This window comes from Trichechus manatus, unplaced genomic scaffold (assembly GCF_000243295.1).
Source record: "Trichechus manatus latirostris isolate Lorelei unplaced genomic scaffold, TriManLat1.0 scaffold00048, whole genome shotgun sequence".
Lineage (NCBI taxonomy): Eukaryota > Metazoa > Chordata > Mammalia > Sirenia > Trichechidae > Trichechus > Trichechus manatus.
In genome coordinates this window covers 2050552-2075722 of record NW_004443984.1, presented here as the reverse complement: position 1 = coordinate 2075722, position 25171 = coordinate 2050552, and the positions used below count along the sequence as shown (strand labels likewise).

The following is a 25171-nucleotide window of genomic DNA, read 5'->3' as shown; positions in this document are numbered from 1 at the left end:
TTTTTTTTTTTTTCGCCCTCGACTCAGTTCTGACTCATGACGACCCCACATGTGTCAGAGTAGAACTGTGCTCCATAGGGTTTTCAAAAGCTGATTTTTAGAAGTAGATTGCCAGGCCTTTCTTCCCAGGTGCCTCTGGGTGGACTGAAACCGCCAACCTTTCGTTTAACAGCCGAGCACATAATCATTTGCACCACTTATAGTGCAATATGATCAAAAGCAAAAAACCCAAAGAGGCCACAACTTTATTAACAACTTCAGCTATGCACAGTGAAGAGTTGGACCAAGGACACCTGCCTCCTGATTGGAGCTGCTCCTGGCTCTGGCTTGTCCAGAGTTTTCATAAACAGGCTAGACCTCTAAGGCAGCTTCTCAGTCCAAGGCCCAGGCTTGAATCGGAAAGGTGGAAGCGAGCAGGGTGCAGTTCCTCCTTAAAGGGCACAAAGAGGAAAAATAGAATCCGTAAGCACTCCAATCTCTGAGCTCTGCTCCCTAGTTTCTCTCCAAATTGGAAGTGGAAGGCTGAGGGTGCAGCCCGAGACTACAGAGCTCCTAAGATTTTGGAGTCCAAGAATGTGTCTGCAGGAGGACGTAGGGGGAGACAGGACATCACTCCCTACAAGCTTTTTCCTCAGACTCCCCTCGGCCAAGGAAAGCCCTAGCCTTCAGAGACTTCCAGAGTAGACATACTCCCTCAAACACTAAAAAAAGACCTCAAAATCGGCTTCCAATCTCCACCACCACCAGAAGCGCTGCGGACGTGCCACCGCGCGCACGCGCACAGGCTGCTGGGATGCCGCCTCTCCCCTCCTGGTCTTCCAGTTTCCCGGCGTGCTGCGGGCCCGCCAAATGGGAGGGGGAGACGCAAGATGGCGGCAGCCGCGAACTCCGGCTCCAGCCTCCCGCTGTTCGACTGCCCGACCTGGTGAGTGTCGGGGCGGGCAGGGCCGAATTGTCCTGGGCTAAGCTAGGCTGGGCTGGAAGGGCGGCTTATTTCTCGTGGCGAGCTGAACGGCTCAGAGACCCTGGGACTGGTTGAAGGAGCGCTGTCTGCCACGCCGGGCCGGGCGGCGTGTGGAGGAACGGGGAGCCTGGAGCCCGGGCCCAGGAACTGAGGAGACCCAGGGTTGGGGGCCCTAGGGTGCTCGCTCAGGCAGTCCCTCGGACGATCAGCCGGTCGCTGGGCGCTTAGGGGCCTCGACCCCGAACTTACCCCAACTCCTGACTGAGTGCCTGGTGCTCTTGTGGGGCACCGTACCTGCCCCACTGCTGTCCGTCCCGAGCGCGCGCGAGCCAGCTTGCCGACCCCAGTCCAGCCTCAGAGCGCGCATCACTTTCGTCGCTGCATCCCCGTGCAGTACTTGTCTTTCTCCTGCAGAGTGGGAGCTTCCTGAGGACAGGGACAGCCCTGACCTATCCCCGTGTTCTTAGCGACTAGCGCGAAGCCGGGCACAAGTGGGCATCAGTAATGTTGGAATGAACTTCTTCAGCCCTTCACAAGTTCTTGGGAATAATTTAGTCTTTGAGTAGGGATTCAGTATGAATAAATATGAATTACCTTGCGAAGACGCGCACCCGAGTTAGAGCTATTTCTGCTGTAGCTCTTAACACAGTGTGTTTATGTGTGACGTCTCTGACTCCGTTATATTGAGATCCTCAAGGGCAGGGATTGTCTGATGCATCTTTGTATTCCCAACTCCTAGGCCTGGGCCAGGGGTACGTAGTAGGAGTTCACAGAGTATGCTTTGGATGTAACATTCTTTTCCCTAGGCTTTTTGTCCAGTGCCTTGTCCTTTCAGCAACTGCCGTAGAGGGGTTGGGCAGGATTGTGAGATGACTGTGTTACATCTTCAGTTAAACTGGACAAGGATACATTTTTCACTAGGGACTCTGGCAAGGTTTTTCATTCTTAAGCTTCAGAGGAGCAAACCCAAGTAAGCAAGTGAGTGTGTTACTGTTTTTTTGGTCCTTTTGCACTTTTGTAACATCAATTGCTTCAGTCAGTACATTCTGTCCATTCTGACCATTTTGGTCCCTTCCTGTGTTGATTTTGGACAGAAGAGCAAACTTATAGGTAGAAGAGACTGTTTTAGATACATGTACCATTTTCTCAGCATCTGGTATGTGCCAGGCATTGTATAGGTGGTTTGATATATGTGTATGCCTCTTGAGTGCTCTGGCTCTAAGAGTATAAAGAAAAGTTCCCTTAATCATGGTGTTGTAGAAAGACCTATTCAAGGGCAACAGATACCTCTTGTACTCATCTGATACCTGATTTCATGGGCATGAAGCTAGTGGGTTGCCCTAGCTCCCTAGTTATGCATCTCTGATTTGTCTGAGAGCTCAGGTCAGTACTCTCTGCTTATTCTGTGATGAGACTAATCATGATCAGCCCCAAACACCAATTGCTTTCTTCCACCTTTTTATGATATTAATGGTAGTGGTAAATCTTAGATTCACACTCCAGGTGATGAGACTAACAGGGCTATATAGTACTTGCACTCTGTGCTGCTTTCTCTCAAAGGTAGATAAATCCAAAACCCATTGCCGTTGAGTGGATTCTGATTCGTAGTGACCCTATATGACAGAGTAGAACTGCTCCACAGGGTTTCCAAGGCTGTAAATCTTTATAGCAGCAGACTGCTACATTTTTCTCCCACAGAGCGGCTGGTGGGTTTGAACCGCCTACCTTTTGATTAGCAGCTGAGCGCTTAACCACGGTTGCACCAGGGCTCGTTCCAAGGTAGATACCCAGTGTTAAAATACAGATTTCTTTGGTGTGATCTAAATACAGATCCACTGAAATCTGTTTTAAAGCAATTGAATCATTGGAGAAGTAAGTGTCAAATGTAGAAAGGAGTTGTAATAACAGTGAAATAGATGACATTTCTGCTTGAACATGAACTGATTATAGACTGGTAGGAGAGCTGTGATGTTGAATGGGATGGTTGTAAATAGCATTTATGGACTCATCCTAAAATGCTTTTTTCACTCTTATTTTCAGGGCAGGTAAACCTCCACCCGGTTTACATCTGGATGTAGTCAAAGGAGACAAACTAATTGAGGTATGGGAAATACATGTCTTCCCTTTTTTCGCACCATGCTCAAGATTTCTGCCAGTGACTCACTTTCCACCCCCTCTCCTGTGCTTTGTTTTCCAGCAATGCTACTTTTGTTCATCTTGATTTTTTTTTTCTATTAAAAGCACATGGTGATGTAACACATTCAACCTCATATCTCCCACAGTTTGTTGTAACTTACCTTCCAGATGGAGGGTTTTTATAGGTCATGGGCCCATGGACCTCAGTAAAACTGGAAGCCTTTTAATTTGACATAGTCCCTGTCTCTGAGAATACATGAGATTGTGTGGCGGATGCAAGGTATGCAATAACTGAAGAAAGTGAATCATATAAATTAAGTTTAACTTTTAAGTTACTTCTATGAGATTCAGGCCCAGGCCTTTCATAGTATAGTGATCTAAGACATTTGCTCAAATAAGAGGAAGTAAATGGTGGTGAAATATATTCATTCATTCAGAACATTTACTGAGCGCTTGTTATATGTCAAGCGCGGTGCTAGTCCTTAAAGAAATAGTCCAGTGGGAAAGACACAGTCCCACGAAAAAAAATTATATAATTATGATTGAAGTAAGTACTGCAAAGGAAAAGTTTAGAGGAATTTGACTTAAGAAACCATGAGTTTTGATTAGTTATTAGGTTGTATAAGTTTTTAAAATCCTTATGGTACTGTTTATTTGCCAAGAAATGAAGAATAAGCTCATGGAGCTGTGAGTCTCCGTGTCTTAGACCAATTTTATGTTTGCTTAATCAGCTAGAATTTGGGTTCAAGGCACCATTATTGAGTACAGTTTTTTTCTTTGGTGTATATAATAAAAACAATGCATTCCATGGTTGCTAGCTTGAAAAGTTAACTGTCAGAACTCCTGAAGGATGCTCTGTAAATACATTGTCACTTTCAGGGTATGGTGGAGGTACCCAGGCATTTTTGCAAAATATTAAGGCATGAGTTGTAATAAATTCTGCCATTGTTATCAACTCCTCATGCCCCTAGCCAGTCTCTTAGAGCCCCTTTTTTGCTGGGTTCTTCTATCTTAAAGATTACAAAACATCAAGACTATTCAGGGAAATCATTTAGCTAAAATGTCTGTAAAACCTTTTTTATTACAGTTTTCCAGACACAAAATATTTGTTGCTAAATAACATGATACTTGAAGACATAGGACTCTATTTTGGTTCTAGATTTTAATAAATCTTTAGTTTACAACAGCAAGGAACACAAGGAGGCCTGGCCTTAATGGTAACATCACGTTCCTCTGTGAAATAACTTACTTTTTTCAAAGCACTCTACTTGTCAAAAACCCCTGTGATTACTGGTTCCCAGTAGCTAATAATGTTCTCTGTCTGTTATGGGTTGAATTGTGTTTCTCAATCTGTACTGTAAATCCTCACCTCTATGCCTATGGTTATAATCCCATTTGGGAATGGGTTGTCATTATTATGTTAATGAGGCAGGATTAGTGTAAGTGTGTCTTGAGTCAGTCTCTTTTGAGATATAAAAAGAGATTAAACAAGGAAATGGATATGGGGGAAGATAGATGCCAAGCCACATGAAGATGGCCCAGGAGCAGAAGCTCAAAAGAGTCAAGGACCTTCCTCCAGAGCCGATATGGAAAAAAAGCCTTCCCCTAGAGCCAGCACCCTGAATTCAGACTTCTAGTCTCCTTACTGTTGGAAAATAAATTTTTCTTTGTTAAAGCCATCCACTTGTGGTATTTCTGTTATAGCAGCACTAGATGACTAAGACACTGTCTGTCAGTGCTCTTAGGTGTGCTGAGTTGCCACACAGTTGTCGAGTTACAATTTTTAGACATCACTGTATTATTCTTGAGAGGAACAGACCTGAGATGAGCTTATGTTTAGGGTTTTAGGCAGCACTTGATACTAACTGAGCTATCTATATCCTAGCCTTATGTGAAAGGCTTGTGATGTGTTGTGATAGCTGGGTTTAAGAAGTGCAATATTAAAACAAAAGCCATGAGTCGTTTAAGCCCAGTGTGTAAAGACACACTCTGAGTTATAACTCAAAGGCACAACTGATAGTGGTACTGGCCATAGCTTTAGTGACCACTAAGATTATTGAAAAACTAATGTGTTATTTCATTCATGTGGACAGAAGAAGCACGTTGTCCAAGAATTAGCACATTTCCTTGATTCTTAGACATACTGTTTTTTCCCCTACATTTTAACATTTCTGTATTTGGGATGCCTTTAATAGTGAATATGTACATTTAATTTAGGGGCTCTTCCCTTCCCCTCCAACACCTAAATCTCTGGTATGTCTTTGGCACGTTAGACTCATACAAATTTGGTCAGTATTACTATATTGGAGCCCTAGTGGTGCAGTGGTTAAGAGCTCAGCTGCTCACCAAAAGGTTGGCAGTTTGAACCCACCAGCTGCTCTTTGGAAACCCTATAGGCAGTTTTACTCTGTCCTGTAGGGTCGCTATGAGTCAGAATCGACTTGACGGCATTGGGTTTGGTTTTGGTTTTTATTACTGTATTAGATCCCAAGAGCTGGTAGTCTTATATGTTGTCTTCCTTGAGATCAAATAAGAGCACTGTGGTTAGCAAATTTAAATTTCTAAGGACATAATCTGTATGCATATAAATATGAATGAGAAATGTAATGAGATTTAGTCTGCATGAGTATTACGTACTGAGGAAAAAAATGTTGAAATTTCAGGACTCTCTTAATTCTAAAGCTATCTCTTATTTTTAACCCAAGACTTAAAATTTGGGTCAAAGCAGACATGGAGGTAACCATCTGATTGAGCTGTTAAAGCCAGGTGCTCCGTGGCGGTAAGGGCCTGGGACCAGCTCTACCAGTGACAGATGGGCACTGCTGGACAGGGTTTCCCAGAGGTGACCCACATATCCAGGCTAGCTTGAACTAATGGAGCTTTAAGGCTAAGCTGAAAAGAAACTGGGTAAGTGATTGTTTAAAGAAAAATTAAGAGTGTGACCCACAGTGCTTGTTCACTCCTTAAAATACTCCCTGCCATATGGTACATCTTTTGATGTAAGTAGAGTTAAGAAAATATATAATGTAGTGGTTAAAAGAGCTTAGTTTCTAATGTCAGATAGACCTAAATTTCTGACCCAGCCCAAAAATATTTAGTTGTGTGAACTTGAGTATGTCACTTAATTTCTTTGTACCTCAATTTTGTCATTGATAAAAACAGAAATAATAGTACCTACCCACTTCAGAGGATGGTTGTGAGGATGAAAACTCAAAACATAGTGTGTGGCACTTAAGTGTTCAGCAGTTAATTTATATGCCAAGAGTCTGTTTGCATGAGGTGTGTTTCTGGTTTTATAAGGGGAATACTGAAGCATAGGCGAGAATGGTAGCCCACTGTGAATTCAGTGACTTAGCCAGGACAGAAATATAAACCTCTCGATTCCTAGCCTGGTACCATACTAACTTGACTGCACTTTTCTACTCAGCTTTGTGCTTCTTAGGGATTTTAGAAGGAGTGAAGTGTGAACTGTGTTTAGAAGAGAAACGTACCTGAATGAAGGTTATTCTTCAAAGTGGTCAAATTGTAGGCTGTTAGAATTGGAAGAGGTGTTACTAATAATTCATTTAGAGTCAGCCAATCTGTGGCAAAGGCTTTTCTGATCCAGGATTAAGAGAAAAATAAGAACAAGAATGAGTTTTTCATAAAGATAAATTCAGTTCAAAGAATTGTCTGTTATCCTTGCCCTTTCTACTTATTTGCTTGTGAAATGACCTTTCTTTGACGAAGTTATGCTAATCGGTAATACTTTTAGAACAGTTTGCTGGTCTTTGAAATCCTTTTTTCTGTATTATACTGGGATGTTATATAGTTAAAATTTTTCCGGTGTCACAGTAGTGGCTGAAAACATTTTTGGAGCTCTTGTTTTGGATTTGTTTCAGACCAAGGGCTCTTTGTTTAGAACATTTGCGTTGCAATTCAGTCACACCTGAGTTTAGATCCCAACCCTGCCACTTAACCAGCTGGGCCACCTTGGACAAGTGACTTCATTTCTGTTTTTTTATCTTTATCAATAGAGATGCTACATTTTTTGCAGAGTTGTTTTGAGAATTAGAGGAGATAATGTTTTAAATGCCTAGCAATAATAGTTCTTCAATAAATGTTAGTCGCCACATCCACCTCTCCCATACATAGGAAATCTTTGCCCCATGAGATAGTTCTGTTTGGAAACAGCAAATACTCATTTAGACTTAACTCTGGGTAATACTTTTCTGAAGGAGCCGTGGTGGCACGGTGGTTAAGCACTTGGCTAACTGAAAGGTTCGAACCCACCAGCTGCTACACGAGAACAAGATGTGGCAGTCTGCTTCTGTGAAGATTACAGCCTTGGAAACCCTATGGGGCAGTTCTGCTCTGTCCTGTAGGGTCGCTATGAGTCGGAATCTGTGGCAAACAACAATACTTCTTTGTGTCCAAAGTGAAATGTGATAATACAGTTGGACTTAGGGGCTCATAGCATAAAGTTTAATGTAATTCCAGTTCCTAAAGAGGGTCCAAAAATACTTGGGGCTATGGCAGCATAATTAGAATATAGAGAAGTATTTGTACCTCCCTTTCCTTCCTAACCAAGTGATAATCTTTATTTGAATGTATATTTTCTAAAAAGCAGTCTTATTACTTTATGGACTTTGCACTTCTTGCTTTCTGCTTGATCTAAAATTATGAGCCAGTGAAACCTTAAATTTCCAGTGGACAGAGAACATCCACTCTTGATAGAATTGTTGATCTCTTAGGAGACAGGCCACGTTCATCTAATAGAATTAGAAGAAGTTGTTTTCCTACCAACACTAGACATTTGAGCGCTATATTTGGGGAGATTAATGGCCATAAATCCTCCAGAAATGTTATCTTAGTAAATTATTCTTTATCTTGATGGTCTTGAGGTCTTTATCATGGCGAAAAAATGTTTTTATTCCCAGGAAGATATTTAGATTCTGTACTTGTTTGATTGGAAGAGCTTTTGGCAAACCCTGTTGAAACAAGATTTAAGTAATATTTAATTTAATATTTATTTAGAAACTGATTATTGATGAGAAGAAGTATTACTTATTTGGGAGAAACCCTGATCTGTGTGACTTTACCATTGACCACCAGTCTTGCTCTCGGGTCCACGCTGCCTTGGTCTACCACAAGCATCTGAAGAGAGTTTTCCTAATAGATCTCAACAGTAGTAAGTAGTTCACATCCAATTTCACACATTCCCTCTTGGGCAATGTGAAAATGCTCTTTGGGTTCTTCAATTTGGAAAATATGTTTGATTGCTTATTAAGGAAGAAGTTTACATTTGGTTTTTAAATCAGCCTTTCTCTGTTCCTGTAATTTCTTCTATTTTCTTGAGATAAATTGATGACTGAATATAGAGAGAAGAGAGCTGTGGGGAGTGCTCCCCTGGAGAAGACAATAAGTATATAGAGAGAACAAAAATGCACCCAGGTACAGAGTTTCTATTTGGGATGAAGAAAGGGTTTGGGAAATAGATAGTGATGATGGTTGCACAACATTGTGAATGTAATTAATGCCACCGAATTTTACATTTAAAAATTGGTAAAATGGCAAATTTTATATTATATATATTTTTTACCACCAAAAAAAAGCACCAAGAACGAAGGAGTATGGGTATTCAGGTGTCCATAAGGTCCGTGATAAATTGTGTTCCAAATTAAGCAGAAGCCATGATTAGCTCTTTTAAAGCAGTAGGGCATTGGTGCAGGACATTTTAAAAAAAAACTGTTTTGAGCAAAATTTTAATTTTTGATAATGGGTTCTTTATCCCAGTTACCTTTGTTTTGACTACTAACAACATCTGTTTTAATTCCATGAGCACACTCCAACTAATGATTGGACAGGCAACCGCAGCATTTTCTGGGTGATGGCAAGAAATTAAACTGAGATTTTAAACTTCACCAGTGACAATCCACAGAAATACAATTGAGACTTGCATGGGGCCCTGAAGGTTGTTCATTTTGCCTGTATATAAATATAGAGTAAATTGTAAAGGATCCTGCTTCCTGGGCTGATCATGTTTGATCCTCCTTCTCCTCCCTGCACACACATAGACATATACCCCTCTAATCTGTTCATATGATGGTCTTGAATAGCCTTGTCTCAAAAGTTCGTACCTGCAAATTTATCCTTTCTCTCCATTTCATAACACACAGAATGCAGACATGGAAAAACATTCAGAATCTCCAGTAGGATATTGGCTTGCCTTGGCATTGACTTTTCACCTGTTTCAGCCAAGCTCCTTTCTTGTCCTGCGGAAAACTCAAGCATAATTGCCCTCAGGCCAGCAATTCCTATGTTCCTTAGACTTGAGGCTGAAGAGGTCAGGCCACAGTGATGCCTGTCTCCTGCCTTGGGGAGCATGGCTACTGCTGGGTGGGGACCACTCCTGCTGGACCCAGAATGGAGCCAAACCTGTCTGGCAGCAGAGAGCAAGCAGTGGTATTTGTTATTTGAGGTAACAGCAGGTCTGCAGATGTATAAGAAATTCACTGAAGAGATTCAAGGGTCAGTGAAGGAGTTTTCCTTTTCTCTGTAACACATGACAAGGGATATAAAGTGGGTTTGGTGCCATTTTCATTTTAAAAAGAAAAAAAAGCAACATTGATGTGCTGGGAGGAGCTGACCTGGAATGGGAAAGTTGAACATAATGCTGTCCCTTCTAAAACTCAGAGTTTGTTTTTTTTCCCCTTACATTTCTGATTTGCTTGTTCCTAGCACACGGCACTTTCTTGGGTCATATTCGGTTGGAACCTCACAAGCCTCAGCAAATTCCCATCGATTCCACGGTGTCATTTGGTGCGTCCACAAGGGCATACACTCTACGTGAGAAGCCTCAGACATTGCCATCGGCCGTGAAAGGAGATGAGAAGATGGGTGGAGAGGATGACGAACTCAAGGGCTTGCTGGGGCTTCCAGAGGAGGAGACTGAGCTTGATGTAATTCCATGTCCATGTCATTGTTTTGCTCTTGGAACATTAGTTTTTGCAGTATGGAGCTGTTCTGTGTGGCTTGAAATGCCAAAGATGTAGTAACAGGAGGTTTTCTTGAGCCTGGTAATGGGCATTTGCCACTTTGGAACTGCATCATGTCAGTTTGGTTATGTATGACCAGGGTTAAGAAGGAAACTGGGTCTCCCAGCCAGTAGACTTTCATAGTTGTCTTTGTGCAGCTTCGCTGCCTGTTAGAAGCTGAGGCTAGGAGTTAAATTTTTCTCTTCTTCTGTCTGCTTAAAGCTACACTGTCCAGTATGGTAGCCATTAGCCACATTTCTAGCCACTCACTGGTCACATGTGGCTACTGTATTGAGCAATGCAGAGAGGACATTTCCATCATCACAAAGTGTTCTATTGGACAGTGCTGGCTTACAGAGACTGATGCTTTCATTCATTTATATAGCTTTTTTTTGGTACTATCCAAACAGCCCAGGAGTCTCTTGAATAGAACTAGACTGCTTTTGGTCTTATGTACCTGGCTGCCTTAAAGGCTGTGAATTTTACATGATAAAATTCTTAAGTGCTAGGGTTTTCTTTTTGTAGAGGCTGACCCCCATAGTTTCTGACATAGCTATAGTCCTTCACATGTCTGTCACTGCACTGTGTGACTGGTCTATTCAGGTAGACCAAATAAAAGCATGTCCTTAACCGCTCATATGCATTTACTATTCCTGTACATCAAGGCAGTTTCCGAGCCCTTGAGAAGAAAAGCACAATTGAAATCTTACAATTTAGAAATCATTTCGTTTTAAAGAAGTGGCCTCATAGCTAGAGACCTTGCCAACAGTCACTGCTGCTCATTTCCCCTCCAGGCTGCTTCCATATATCCCTGTCTTTTACTTAAGTGTGCTAGGTCCTTTCTGAGTTCTCTTTCTCAAGAAACTTGGGATATCTGAAACTGCAGTGCAGATTGGAACAAGTCCAGTGGATTGGGAAGAAGCAGGCAACAGTGCTAAGGCCAAGTTAATTATTGAAATGGATTGATAGTTATGAATAGAATTGGGGTCAGGCACAGGATGAGGAGTGACAGAATTTAATGCCAAAAATTAAGTGCACTGGCAGTGTCGTTTAGAGTTTTAAGGTGAGAGCTACTGGGAAAGAAGCTACCAGTTGTCCTTTGTCATCTCTATTTTTTAACTTAAAAACAATTCTTGGAGTTCCTCCTATTCATGTTCCCTTTAATTCTCAGCCTGAAGATGTGATGGCCTTTCTTTAAAAAAAAAAACTCAAAGGTATTTGTGCAGGTCTCTTCTCAGCCCAGAGCTCTTCACCACTTTCTGACTGTCACTGCCCCACCAGTTCATGAGGATATTCCACATTCTGTCAAGTGAGGCTTGTTAGTATTTGCGGTCTAAGGATGGTAATCTTTTCTAAACGGAGAAGAGAGTCTCATCTGTCTTGGGAGGTCACAGTTAGCTCTGAATGCCCTTTACTTGGTAATATTTTCCCCAAATTCCCGTGTACTGACTCCTGTCTTCTGTCTGTGAACCCTGGCCTAGAACCTGACAGAGTTCAACACTGCCCACAACAAGCGGATTTCTACTCTTACCATTGAGGAAGGGAATCTGGATATTCAGAGGCCGAAGAGGAAGAGGAAGAACTCACGGGTGACTTTCAGTGAGGATGATGAGATCATCAACCCAGGTGAGGTATCTTCTTCCTAGTTTTTCTGATGAAAAAGCTGTGGTCCCAGAGTAGCATATACAACCTGCAGGTCAGTTGTAATGTTTCTCAACAAGGTTTAAGATAACAGTAGCTATATTGAGGGGAGATATTTTTGTACAGTCCGTTGGTAGAGTACCCTGAACATTCAAGCATTATACTGTCACAGTGTGAAAGAAATGGCTCAAGGGAAGACCCCGTGTAATTCTCTTGCTGATCATTGGAAGTTCCAGTAAGGCATAGGTGTTTGCTATCTTTACCTCAAAGCAGAACCTAGCCTGACATTGTTGTCTTTATGGGGTTCTGAGTCTGACTGATAACTCCATGGTTGGAGAACCTTCTCCTGCTACCATTAACTGCAGTGAAAACTTGCTTCTCTGTAAGGAAGTAACTTATTAGATAATTTGTATGGAAGTGTCAGTAAGATGAGAGCATCAGTATATAGAGAAGGCAACTTAGTTTACCAGTTTGTTTCATCATTCAACACTGTTTTATTGGACTCATGTTATATATATCTCAAGTACTGTGGTAGATGCATGACATACAGCGGGAAGCTATAGTTTATACAAAGATGATAGAACTGAAATTCAAGAAGACCTTGTTTGAAAATAAATCTCAGTGGGTGGAAACAAGGAACCCAGACTGACAAGTTGCTCTTGTTTCCCAAGGTGAAATGCATCGAGACTAACTTTCAAATCTTGCATTTAGGTTCAAAATATCAGTTATTTAAATGGAGAGGATCTGCTCCAGTGACAGTTTGTGAAAACAAAAAGATCTAGGGAATTTAGTTAATTGAAAACACATGAGTCAGCAGGGGGATGTGGAAACTAATCAAGTACAATTAAAAACTGCATTAATAGAAGAATGCGAGGACAGTAACCCCACTGGTCTGTGTTCTGACCAGAACTCACCAAAGTTTGTTATGTTGTCCTGAGAGATGACATGGAAGCTCACAAGCTGAAGGAGCGCTGTTGTGGAAAATGGTCCCCTGGAGGCCTAGCATGTAAGGGAACCATCAGAAGGGAGAGGAAGTTGAAGGAGGCATGACCACTGTTGTCAGATAGTTGCAGGGCTGACCTTAGGGAGGAAGGTTTGGGGCAAAACCAGAGCCAGTGGGCACCAAGTATCTGGCTCAACGTTTAAAAAAAAAAAAAAAAGTACAGCTAGATGGTGCCCGGCTACCACCACTGACTGCTCTGACCAGGATCACAACAGAGGGTTCTGGACAGAGCTGGAGAAGGATGTAGAACATAATTCTAACTCACAAAAAAAAGACCAGATTTACTAGCCTAAAGAAGACTGGAGAAACCCCGAGAGTATGGCCCCCAGACACCCTTTTAGCTCAGTGGTAAAGTTATCTCCAAGGTTCACTGTTCATCCTGGGAGTGGACAGCCCCGTAAAACCAAATGAGACTAACAAGGTACAGTAGTCCAGTGACAAGGGCCAGAAGGCAGAAGGAGACAAGGAAACTGGTGGTAGGGAACCCAAGGTTGAGTAAGGATATTGTTGATGTGAGATTGTTAACCATTATCATAGGGCAACATTTTGTAGTAACTGTTAAATGAGAAACTATTTTGTTCTGTAAGCCTTCACCTGAAGTACAATTAAAAAAAAAAAAAAAAATCCTTCGAGAGTGGCTTCAGTTCTGAGTTAGAAGGGTGTCTGGGGGCTGTAGACTCGGAGGTTCCTCCAGTCTCTGTCAGACCAGTAAGTCTAGTCTTGTGAATCTGGATTTTGTTCTACATTTTTCTGCCACTCTGTCCAGGACCCGACCCCCTACTGTGGTCTCTGTCAGAGCAGTCAGTGGTGGTACATGGATACTATCTAGTTCTTCTGGGCTCCGGCCAACCCCTGGAAACTCTTGTTTAATAGGTTCTGGTGTGAGGCCCGAAATAAGTTTCCCAGCTTGGTCATCCGGCCCTGCCCGAACATTCCCTCGGGCATTCACTACAGGAAACGGGGAACCTAAGGTAGAAAGGGGGAAAGTGCTGACACATTGTGGGGATTGCAGCCAGTGTCATGAAAACTGATGTATAAATTTTTGAATGAGAAACTAGTTTGCTCTGTAAACTTTCATCTAAAGCACAATTAAAAAAAAAAAAGTTTCCAGGGGTTGGACCTCTTAGAAATGTGTATTTTAAAACAAACTCCAGTTTGTACTGATGAACAGCAGCCATTTGGGGATAACTGGAATAAACAGTCTGTTAAGTCCCTTTCAGAGAGTCAATCTGATCTTGTCTATTTTTCTCCTTGAAAATTAGTGCTCTGGTTTTGTTTTTTTTTAAATTTTTTCCCATACAAAATTTTACATACATTGTTATGTAACTCTAATTGCTCTCCCCGTACTGTGACAGCACACTCCTCCTTTCCACCTGTGATTCCCCATGCCCATTCAACCAGCTCCTAACCCTTTCTGCCTTCCCATCTCACCTCTGGACAGAAGCTGCCCGTCTAGTCTCTTATATCTACTTGAGCTAAGAGGCATACTCCTCACGAGTATTACTTTATGTCTCTCAGTCCAGTCCAATCCCTTTCTGAAGAGTTGGCCTCGGAAATTGTTTTAGTTCTGGGCTGATAGAGAATCCAAGGGCCATGCTTTCCAGGATTCCTCCAGTCTCAGCAGACCATTAAGTCTGGTCTTCTCACTAGTATTTGAGTTCTGCACCCCATCTTTCTCCTGCTCCATCTGAGAGTCTCTGTTGTGTTTGCTGTCAGGGTGGTCATTGGTGGTGGCCGGGCACCATCTAGTTCTTCTGGTCTCAGGCCAATGAAGTTTCTGGTTTATGTGGCCCTTTCTGTCTCTTGGGCTAATACTTTCCTTGTGGCCCTGGTGCTCTTCATTCTCCGTTACTCCAGGTGGTTGAGACCAATTGATGCATCTTAGATGACCGCTTGCAAGCTTTTAAGAGCCCAGATGCCACTCACCAAAGTAGGATGTGGAACATTTTCTTGATAAGCTTTGTTATGCCAATTGACCTAGATGTCCCCTGAAAGCATGGACCCCTACCCCTGCCACTCTGTCCCTCAAAGTGTTTGATTGTATTCAGGAAGCTTCTTAGCTTTGGTTTAGTCCAGTTGTGCTGACTTCCCCTGTAGTGTGTGCTGTCCTTCCCTTCACCTAAAATAATTCTTATCTACTATCTAGTAAGTAAATAACCCTCCCCCTCCCTCCCCACTCTCATAACCATCAAAGAATGTTTTCTTCTGTGTTTAAACCTTTTCTTGAGTTCTTATGATAGTGGTCTTATACAATATTTGTCCTTCTGTGACTGAGTAAATTCACTCAGCATAATGCTCTCGAGATTCCTCCATGTTACAAGATGTTTCACGGCTTCATCGTTGTTCTTTATCATTGCGTAGTGTTCCATTGTGTGGATATACCGTTATTTGTCTATCTGTTCGTCCGTTGATGGGCATCTAGGTTGTTCCCATCTTTTTGCTATTGTGAACAGTGCTGCAGTGAACATGGGTGTGCATATATCTATTCATGTGATGGCCCTTATTTCTCTAGGATATATACCAAGGAGTGGGATAGCTGGATCGTATGGTACTTCTCTTTCTAGCTTTTTAAGAAAGCACCAAGTCGATTTCCAAAGTGGTCGTACCATTTTCCATTCCCACCAACAGTGTATAAGTGTTCGAGTCTCTCCACAGCTTCTCCAGCATTTATTGAAAATTAGTGCTCTGAGGCTTTATTCAGGTAGTGTAGCATAGTGGTTAAGAGTGCGGGCTCTGAAATCAGAAGGTCTGCATTTCTTTCCACTTAGTAGTTGTGTGGCCTTGGCCAAGTGACTTAACAGACTGTCTACTTCAGGATTGCTGGGGAGGTGGGATGAATTAATACAAGCATCATTACTTAAGATTGCTGCTTGACACTCAGTAAGTCCTTGATGAATGTTGACCATTAAACACCGTCATCATCTGCCGGCCCTTTTGCCTTTTACCTTTGCAGCCTTTCCTATACCAAAAGTAGAGCCAGCTAGGAGTTTGTTGGTAGGTCTCCGAGGAGCAGAGATAACTCTGGAATGGGTGCATCCTGTCTCTCTAGGACTAGACTGGTTAAAGAAAGTGAGGAGAGGGTGAGAGCCCTGAACACCCTTCAGTCAGGACTGGACAGGGTCCTCCAGAGCAGCTCAGCCCCTCCCCTCAGCAGGCCTGTGTGCGTATGTGGAGCAGGTCCCCATGAGCTACTCCTCTTGGGCTCCAGTTGCTCTTGGGCCTCATTTAGCTTTCCCTGCTGGAAGGATGGACTGGAACAAACAGGGCTCCTAGGGGGTTGAAAGAAAAGATTAAGGGGTTGTTTTTAGAGACCCTGTCTCCTTCCTAATGATCCTGGATATCTTTTCCCTTTTCATCCTCTATATAGAAGCCATTCATTTATTCATTCATTCATTGAACAAAGATTGGTTGCCAGGGTATATTTTTTAAAGGCATCTAATATGTGAAAGGTTGGGAGTTCAAATCCACCAGCTGCTCCTTGGAAACCCTATGGGGCAATTCTACTCTGTCCTATAAGGTCGCTATGAGTCGGAATCGACTTGATGGCAATGGCTTGGTTTGGGTTTAATATGTGAAAAGCCAGGCTTAAAACAAGTAAACCAGGGGGTAATTATTCACATTAAATAGGGATTCTTTGTTTTCTAAAAAGATTCATAGGAGTTTTTCTTTAAATAGCAAACGTCCCTAGTGCATTTAAAATAAAATGTGCAACATCCATTAGGAAAACAATTCCTTTTTTTACCGCTATATTAAGGTAAAAGGAACTTGGAATAGTTTTTTCAAGTAGTGGTAAGTCTGGGCCTGCCTGTTTCCACATACTTTCTCAACCTTCAGGGAGAAAACTCCTGTTCATTCTTAGTGATCCAGCCTGATCATCTTCTCTGGGCTCCAGGAACACTGTTTGCACATCTTCTAAAGAACCTCTATCATGTTGTAGCTTATCTGGCTCTATAACTGTGAGCTTCTCAAAGGCAGGACAGTCTCTTGGCCTTTATTTCCATGCCTGATGTCCAACAAATGAAGAATGAGAGTAACGGCCAACAAGTCCCTTACTCTTACTGCTTTCTCCCTGCAGAGTGAGTGAAGCTAGAAGCTCTGTAGGGTGGAGTATAACAAGGGTGGAAACTGAAAAGGCAGCCTCTCTCCGACCTGTCTGGACAGGAAGCCTCACTCAGATCCTTCAGTAAAGGTCTTGTTTGTATACAGGTCAGGTGGTTCAGCTCAAAAGGCCAGGTTAATTTGGAAGCCGTGGTCTGAGTCCTAATTTTGTTATTTTCTAATGAGTGATCTTGGGCAGGGTGTGTGACCTCTTGACATGTCATTGTTTTATCACTAACACGGGATTGATAAGGTCTACTCTTCCACTCTCCAGCAGGGTGATGGGGCAAGTCACTTTACTTCTCCAAGCTCCAGTTTGTTTTTTTGTCTATTAGATGTTTATTACAGTAGTACTGAACCTCATAGGGTTGCTGTGGGGATTTAATACAGTGCCCAGCACACAGTAAACACTAAGTATTAGCTATGTTTTACTGTTTTAAAATTAAAGCTGTTGTGATTGCTTTGTTTGCAGTGAGCCCTATGCCCTTGTCCCTCCCAGTAGAGTACCAGCCTAACCCTGCGCTCATCTCTTTCTGCAGAGGATGTGGATCCCTCAGTTGGTCGCTTCCGGAATATGGTGCAAACTGCTGTGGTCCCAGTCAAGGTAGGAAGCACATTGTAACAGTATTTGAAATGCCACACGATGTAGGTTTTAAAACCACTTTTTTGTGTGTAGGTGGATGTTAAGTGTGTGCTTACTTTTAAAACATTCTGTGCTTCCCTCTCATTTTGCATTCTGTGGAAACGCTTTACCTCACCTGTCTAGAGAATCCTGTAGTACCACAGAAAAACTACAGGTGACCAACAGCTTGGTGCTACATATAGTAAATTATGGTACAATGTGAGTCTATAAATTTGCCTTCCAGAAGGGTGCAGAGAAAGGCGCACTTTTCTTTGGCTTTTCCTTTCTGACTCAAAGTAAGCTGTTAGGCCAGAAAGAGGAATTATTGCAGTACTGCGTAGCACCTGTGGCTTTTGCCATGCCTCTATTTTGTAAACAGGAATGATGTAGATAGGAAGGACAGCCCAGGTGTGTATTAGGTTTAAAAATCAGGTATGATGAAGAACCAAGAGGAGGAAGTTACGGAGATGCTCTAAAATAACTGCTTAACATGAGAAGGATCTACCGGACAGCTAGCACTGCCCAAAGGGGAGCAAACTGCCCCTTGAAGCAGTAAGATCTCTGTTAATAGAGGTATTCATAAAAAGATTGCCAGAGGTCTAACGCTGGTCGGAGATGCTATAGAGAGCTTTATTTTTAATAAATCTTCAGAATATATTAAACTAATGAACTGATAAGATATGTCAGAGCCCCAGGTAGTTTTTGTTTAATCCAAAAGGGAGTATGGGGATTAGGGGGCATCTTTCATGAGTTTTAGTCCAGTATCAGGAAGTGGGACTATGTGACTCTAGTATTCATCTCATATTTCCCCTTGAGCTCTTTTCTCTTGCTCTTCTTTTTCTTCTTCCTTTTTCCTTTGGAATGTTCTATTGTCATTAAAGTACAAAATCAGCAGATACTTTTACTTTTAGTAAATTTTATTGTGGTGTAATTTACATAAAACAAAATACAACCATTTTACGTGTTCAGTTTGAGTTTTAGCAAATGTATATACATCTGTGTAACCACCATCACAATTAAGGTACAGAAAATTTCCGTCACTCCCAAAAAGTTCCCTCATGTCCCTTTGCAGCCAGTCTGCTCCCACACCCAGCCCCAGGCAACCACTAAACTGCTTTCTGTCACTATAGATTTGTTTTGCTCTCAGATTAAGGTTTAAAAATTGGGCACCCAACATGTAGATGCCAACTTTTTATTTCATTCCCCCCAAAAAAATTTTTTAAATACCTGCTCCCCCCTCTAATAGGTGATAATACCTATTATCAACCTCCATTTCCTCAAAGAGCATTTTAACATCAAAAAAGGAAAGGGGGGTGGACATGAGCTTAGAAGAGTTATTTAAATTGGACAAATTTTACTTTATGAAAAACTCACCACACTGTCCTCATTTTTCTCAGTTTGCCATAGGATGGTGAGAATGTTGTGAAACAGTGTTTGGGAACCATCACGTTAGGTTATCACTGAGGTCCCTTCAAACCCTGAGACTTCAGGACAGTGAAATAGGTTGTCTGGGAAATGAAGTTTAGAGATCTTTCCCAAAGGTCGACTTTCCTAGGGCTGGAACAGAAAAGGCTAACTTACACCACTCTTGTGTTTCACCTTCTGTCTCCTCTTTCCATGCTCTCCCCTCCTCGTTGTAAACCACAGAAGAAGCGAATGGAAGGCCCTGGCTCCCTGGGCCTGGAGGAATCAGGGAGCAGGCGTCTGCAGAACTTTGCATTCAGCGGAGGACTTTATGGGGGCCTGCCCCCCACACACAGTGAAGCAGGCTCTCAGCCTCATGGCATCCACGGGACAGCACTCATTGGTGGCTTGCCCATGCCATATCCGAACCTCGCCCCTGATGTGGACTTGACTCCCGTCGTGCCGTCAGCAGTGAACATGAACCCTGCACCAAACCCTGCAGTCTATAATCCTGAAGCTGTAAATGAACCCAAGAAGAAGAAATATGCAAAAGAGGCTTGGCCGGGCAAGAAGCCCACACCTTCCTTACTGATTTGATATTTTTGGTGATGGTGAAGGGTGGGGTTGGGTGGGAATGGGGTGGAAGGGAGACGAGGGAGCTAATGAACTAGGGAGAAAAACTTTCCGTGTGTGCAGTATCGTCCTTCAGAATGTCTCCTAACCATGGGGTCCTAACCATGTAATACTAAAACTGGGGGTAGGGTTGAAATATCCCATACAGACCTGTCTTCAGAACACTTTCGATATAGAAAATGATTCATATATGACTTTTGAATAGACTGCCCTGGCTCTTTCCCAGACCTTCCATTACCTCCTTTTTCCTTTCTCCCGCTTTCTAGGATCATTTTTATTTAAAGTCACATATCCCTGGGGAGAGGCTTCAGGCCCTCAGATTGAATCTGGAGCTGTGGGGGTTACAATAGCATCACCAGGCTTGTGGGTCCAGCAGCCTAATTTACATTTACTATTCTTGCAAGTCCCAGGTAGTAAAAGATTGCCACAGATCTCAGGTTGATCAAAAAGAGGGTTTAGAATTCTTCAGTTAAGCTAACTCAAAATGCTTTCCTGAAGTGAGTGGTTTTGAGGTCCAGTAGTTAGGCTTTTCTCTTTTGTCCTTTCTGTTGGAATGAGAGCATTTTGATTTTTCTTTGTAACCAGTGCCATAGACACAGGTTGATAGTTTTAAACTTGTAGTATTGTTTGAACTTTACCTGTTTTTCTTGTTAAACCCAAGCACTCCCATTTGCTGAAGTTTCTCATCTGATTTCAGAGTACTGTCCTCTACTTTAAGGCATTGCTTTCCTTTCCAAGTGTGTTATGAAGGCAGTTTTTTTAAGGATATGACCAGTTAGGGCAATTCAGATTAAAAAGGAAAAGATTTCACTTCGCAAGTAACTGATGTCTCTAGGAGGACTGTTTTAGATCATGGTTTGGAGGCTCTTTTCCCCCCTCGATGGAGAGCTCTCGTTATTCAGAGCTCCAGGGCTAGACCTGGCTAACAAACATAGGAGACAAAGGTAGGAAACATTGATAGGAGCTTTGTACAGAGATTTGTACATTTGTGTAATAGGCCTTTTCACGCTTTATGTGTAGCTTTTTACCTGTAACCTTTATTACGTTGTAAATTAAATGTAACTTTTATCATTTAAGTGTAGTGTAGTCTGTGATTCATTCGCCATCAGTTTCTACTGCTGTTAGGGAATGTTTGTCAAAGGCACAGCCATTGGCTTGGGAGGTGATGCTGTGTCCCCATTTTATTACCACAAATAAAGATGGCCCCTGATAATGTGGAAATTCTGATTAGAGATTTCAGTCCCCAGACTGAAGCCTCACAAAGCAAAGTGGGTTAAGTGCCTGCTGCCCTTCAGCAGGAAAGAGCACAGCAAACCTGACAAGGGGAGACTGCTCTTTGGGGATTTGTCCTGGGTTGGGCACAGTTTAAGCCAGACTACCCACTCTCTGGTTCTCTTATAGATAGCCAAATGCGTTTGACCCGTAGCTCAGGTGGCACAGTAGAAAAAGGAAGCTAAATTGAGGAAGTTTCAGAGGGATTTCAGAAAGGGTTTGGGTTAAATGGATGTATCTTGTATGCTGGCATCTCATACGCAGTAAGTGCACTTTTTGTGGGGTAAGACGTGGCTTTCTGATGAAGATGTCATGTGGGTTCCAAATCCCTTGGATTAAGATTGTGGACTTGTAGCAGGAGCAGCCTTCTAAAGGACAGAGAGCCATTAAATCATAGCTGTACAAGAAGTTGACTTGTGAGCTGTTGTGAAAATAAGTGTCCTCATCTTAGAAAATGAGGGTAATATCTTCCTTGCATTGTGAAAATTACTGTTAGTGGTGGCTGGTGGTCACTCTGAAAACTACCTACCATGCTAAGCATTTACAGCATGTCATTTAGTTCTCATAATCCTAAGAGCTTTGTTTTTATCCCCATTTTACAGATGAGGAAACTGAGGCTCCAAGTCAAACAGAATTCCCTGTGAACACACTGTAGGGAAGTCAGGATTGAAACTCGGGTCTGATTCCAGACCCTGAGCATAGGCTTACAAAGCTTCTGTGATGACTTAAGGGGAGGGGTGTCCTTGGCCCTGTGGGTGGTAGAGTGCTCAGTAGGCTGTAGCTGTAGCTATGTCTTCTAGGTATTTATTTTGAAGGGTTTTTATTTTTGTTTCCAAACTAGACAACCTGTTGGAAGGCATATTAAAGAGTTCAGATGTAGTTTAGAAAATCTCTCCTTCCTGGCGAGAGGGGTTTATACCATGCATTATTTGGTTTCAGAATTCGAGTTGCAAAGTGAAACTTGCATTGGCATCTCAAAGAAGACCCAACAAAGGTCTCCAAGCCTATAAGGATATTTCTTTTCCTTCAGGGGTGCTGTTGACTTTTGCAGAAGGAGGACTAGCTGCATTTGGTGGAAACCTGGATTACCAGGCAGCATGTTTCTTTTTTCTTGTATTCTTTAAGTGAAAGTTTACAGTTCAAGTTAGTTTCTCATACAAAATTTTATACACACATTGTTATGTGACCCTAGTTGCTCTCACTATACTGTGACAACAAACCCCTCCTTCCCACCCCGGATTTCCCATGTCCATTCAACCAGCTTCTGTCCCTTTCTGCTTTCTCATCTCACCTCCAGGCAGGAGCTGCCCATTTAGTCTCATGTATCAACTTGAGCTAAGAAGCACACTCTTCACGAGTATCATTTTATGTCCCATAGTCCAGTCTAATCTTTGTCTGAAGAGTTGGCTTTGGGAATGGTTTTAGTTTTGGGCTAACAGAGAGTCTAGGGGCCATGTCTTCTGGGGTCGCTCCAGTCTCAAACCATTAAGTCTGGTCTTTTTACTAGAATTTGAGTTCACCCCACTTTTCTCCTGCTCCATCAGGGACTCTGTTGTGTTCCCTGTTGGGGCAGTCATTGGTGGTAGCCGGGCACCATCTAGTTCTGGTCTCAGGTTGATGGAATTTCTGGTTTATGTGGCCCTTTCTGTCTCTTGGGCTAATATTTTCCTTGTGTCTTTGGGGTTCTTCATTCTCCTTTGCTCCAGGTGGGTTGGGTGGCACCATGTTTCTGATTTCACCCGGTCATGTTACAGTGCTCCTCAGAGATGAGTACACCGGGAATGGACTCACTTGCCTCTTGCCCTTGATCCATCAATGGATGATGACCATAGATTAAACCCCCTCCTGCTCACGACCAGATTGGCAAGTGGTCTCTATTGCTCATGTGAGCATGATGCAGCCCAGGGGCACAGTTGCCCCCAATCCTGGAACACAGGCCCGTTCTGCATGAGAAGCAACTGTTGGTTCCCCGAGTCCTGTGCACACAAATGATCCATCTGCTAAGGAGGGAAGGTACGACCCATGTTCCCCTCCCCAGGGCAGGAGAGGGTGTGAACCCTTAGAAGATGGCACCTATTGGCAGAAACCAGCCCTTTTCCCAGGTGACCCCATCTCAGGATCAGTTGTTTGAGGACCGCTTGCCTGAAATATGTTCACTATTCTGTTCAAATCATAGAATTTTAGACAGAAGGGACTTAGAAGATCCTGTCAAGTTCCCTCCCTCATTTTGCTTCTGAGCGAATATGACAGAAGGGACTCACTTCACTCAACTAATGTGCACTACCCCTGCCTACCAGAGGCTCACCTGTTAGAGGGAACAGACACCTGCGACACTTTAATCGAGGGATGTAGAGTACAAGGACAGCAGAGAGGAATAAGCCCCTGACCGAGACGTAGGCAGGAATTTGCTACATGGAAGAGTGTGGGCCAAGGATCCCCAGGTAGAGGGGACCACCATGAAAGGCATGAATATGGGGTGGGGGCAGCGGGTTGGGGGTGGGAGTCAGAAAAGGAGAGGCAAGATCCCAAAGGGCCCTGTAAGCCATGCTAGGGAATGTGAAAGTACCAGGAAGCCACTGAAGGCCTGTTTTCTTTGCTTAAAAAAACAGAAAAGACACGCTCATGTAAAAAACTTCAAAAATACACACACACACACACCTTTCCCACCCGGAGATTTCCTGGGGGAGATTCAGGCAGGGATAGTGACTGGGCAGACTCAGATTATAGAAAATCACTTTGGCAGCAGACAAATAAGATAGTCCCTGACCTAAGTGAGTCCCCTCCAAGCAGGAGACCTTTTTCACAGTTTAGGATAAGTCTAAATGTTGACAGAATATGGAAGAGATAATTCCTCATCAGTTGTCTGTGGGAGAGGAGGGAGACTAACAGGAGAAGGTCCTGGAAGGCTTCAAAGAGGGGTGACTTTTGATATCTTCAAGTGGTGGAGGGGAGGGCACTCCCAGCAGGGGGAGCTGCAGGAACACAGGTGGGGTGGGGTCATTTAAGGTGTCCACTGTAGCTTGTGACAGAGTGATGGGTGACCGGGCCTTCTGCGAATGCTCTGGAATGGTCACTTACTTAGTCTGGATCTTATCTGTTGTGGGAGAATAAAATTTGCCTATTCAGTTAAGGAATTGGAATCTGAGGCTTCCACCTCAGAACTGAGGTAGGATGCAGTTCTAGAGGCAGCCAGCAGACGGGGCCCTGCTCTTATCCTTGGAGCCACTGTGGTAACCAGTGTAGACTCCAGGGCTGTGGGGCAGGAAATGGGGAGTGGGGGAAGGACAGTGTTGGGCAGAGAGGAGGTTGGTAGTGTCCCTATTTAACAGATGATAAACTTGAGGTTCAGAGAGTACATGGCCCAAGGTCTATAGCTGGCAAGCTGTGAAGCAGGGATTCAAACCTGCCCTGGTGCTCTGGACTGTGAGTAGCACAGGGGAGCCTCCAACTCAGGCTGCTTCGAGCCTCTGAATTTTGGTCCGTTTACATTTTTTCTCCCTCTCAATTTCCCACCACTTCTCTCTCCATCTCTGGTCCCCTTTGGGGTGTGTGGGGTTCCAGGTAGTAAGTCTCCACACCAAGGCTGGGTTGGGGCCTGAAGCTCTTTGCAGACACCTTTGCACCTGTGGCCCGGGAGGTTACTCACAGGAAGTGCAAGTGAGGTATGGAAGGAGGTCATCCGAAGAGAACCTCCAATGCTCCCGTGAACAGTCTCCTGCCTGCCTTGCCCTTCTCCCACCCCTCCCCATTATTATGGGTCTGTGGATGAACTGTCCCCGCTCCACTCTAGCCATGCCACCACCAGGGCATGAGATCCTCTTTCCTCTCCTGCTCAGAGACGTCACACCTGAAGTCATACCTTCTTCTGCCAAGAACATCAATACCTCTCTCTCTGCTGGATCATTCCCAGCAGCATTCAAGATTGCCATTATTGCTACCTTAGCTCCTCCCATTCCCCCACCCTCATTTCTTTGCTCCATGTTGAAGCAAAATGCCTGGAGAGAAATGTCTCAACTTGCTGTCTCTAGTTCCTCACCTCCATTAACTCTCAAATCTGTTCTGATCAGACTTTCATCCCTAACACTTCATCGAAGTTGTGCCTGTTAATACATCAGTTGATCATGTTCACTGCTGTGCTCAGAATCCTCCAAAGGCCCTCATTTCCTTTAGAGTAAGGGTCAGTCTTTGCGGTGATCCTCAAGTCTTGCCTGCTCTGCACTCCCTTCCATTACCTCTCTGCCCTCCATTACTTCTCTTCCCCCTTGCTGCAGCCACCCAGGGTCCTGGCTGGTCTTTTAATGCTCTAGCCCTGCCCTGTGCCTGGAACTCTTCCTGCAGATGTTTGCCTGGCTGCTTCCCCAACCTCTTTCAAGCTGAGAAAG

The 25171-nt window shown here is 43.4% G+C and overlaps 1 protein-coding gene and 1 non-coding gene across 3 annotated transcripts; both read left to right on the top strand.

Moving 5' to 3' along the window:
- The first annotated feature begins 783 nt into the window (after positions 1–783).
- On the top strand, positions 784–21309 carry PPP1R8 (protein phosphatase 1 regulatory subunit 8). Of its 2 annotated transcripts, XM_004377047.2 has the most exons (7): positions 784–925; positions 3005–3065; positions 8117–8270; positions 9821–10041; positions 11598–11742; positions 17398–17462; positions 19128–20591. In XM_004377047.2, the coding sequence occupies exons 1-7, from the start codon at positions 870–872 to the stop codon at positions 19479–19481; spliced, it is 1056 nt and encodes a 351-aa protein (XP_004377104.1). In that variant the 5' UTR covers positions 784–869; the 3' UTR covers positions 19482–20591. The 2 variants fall into 2 exon arrangements, with proteins under 2 accessions (XP_004377104.1, XP_023587838.1); XM_023732070.1 differs by lacking the exon at positions 3005–3065 and having other exon boundaries at positions 895–925; positions 19128–21309.
- Positions 4950–5115, top strand: LOC111820738 (small Cajal body-specific RNA 1). The gene has a single exon (XR_002824266.1). It is a non-coding gene; the product is annotated as a small Cajal body-specific RNA 1 (non-coding RNA).
- Positions 21310–25171: the final 3862 nt, after the last annotated feature.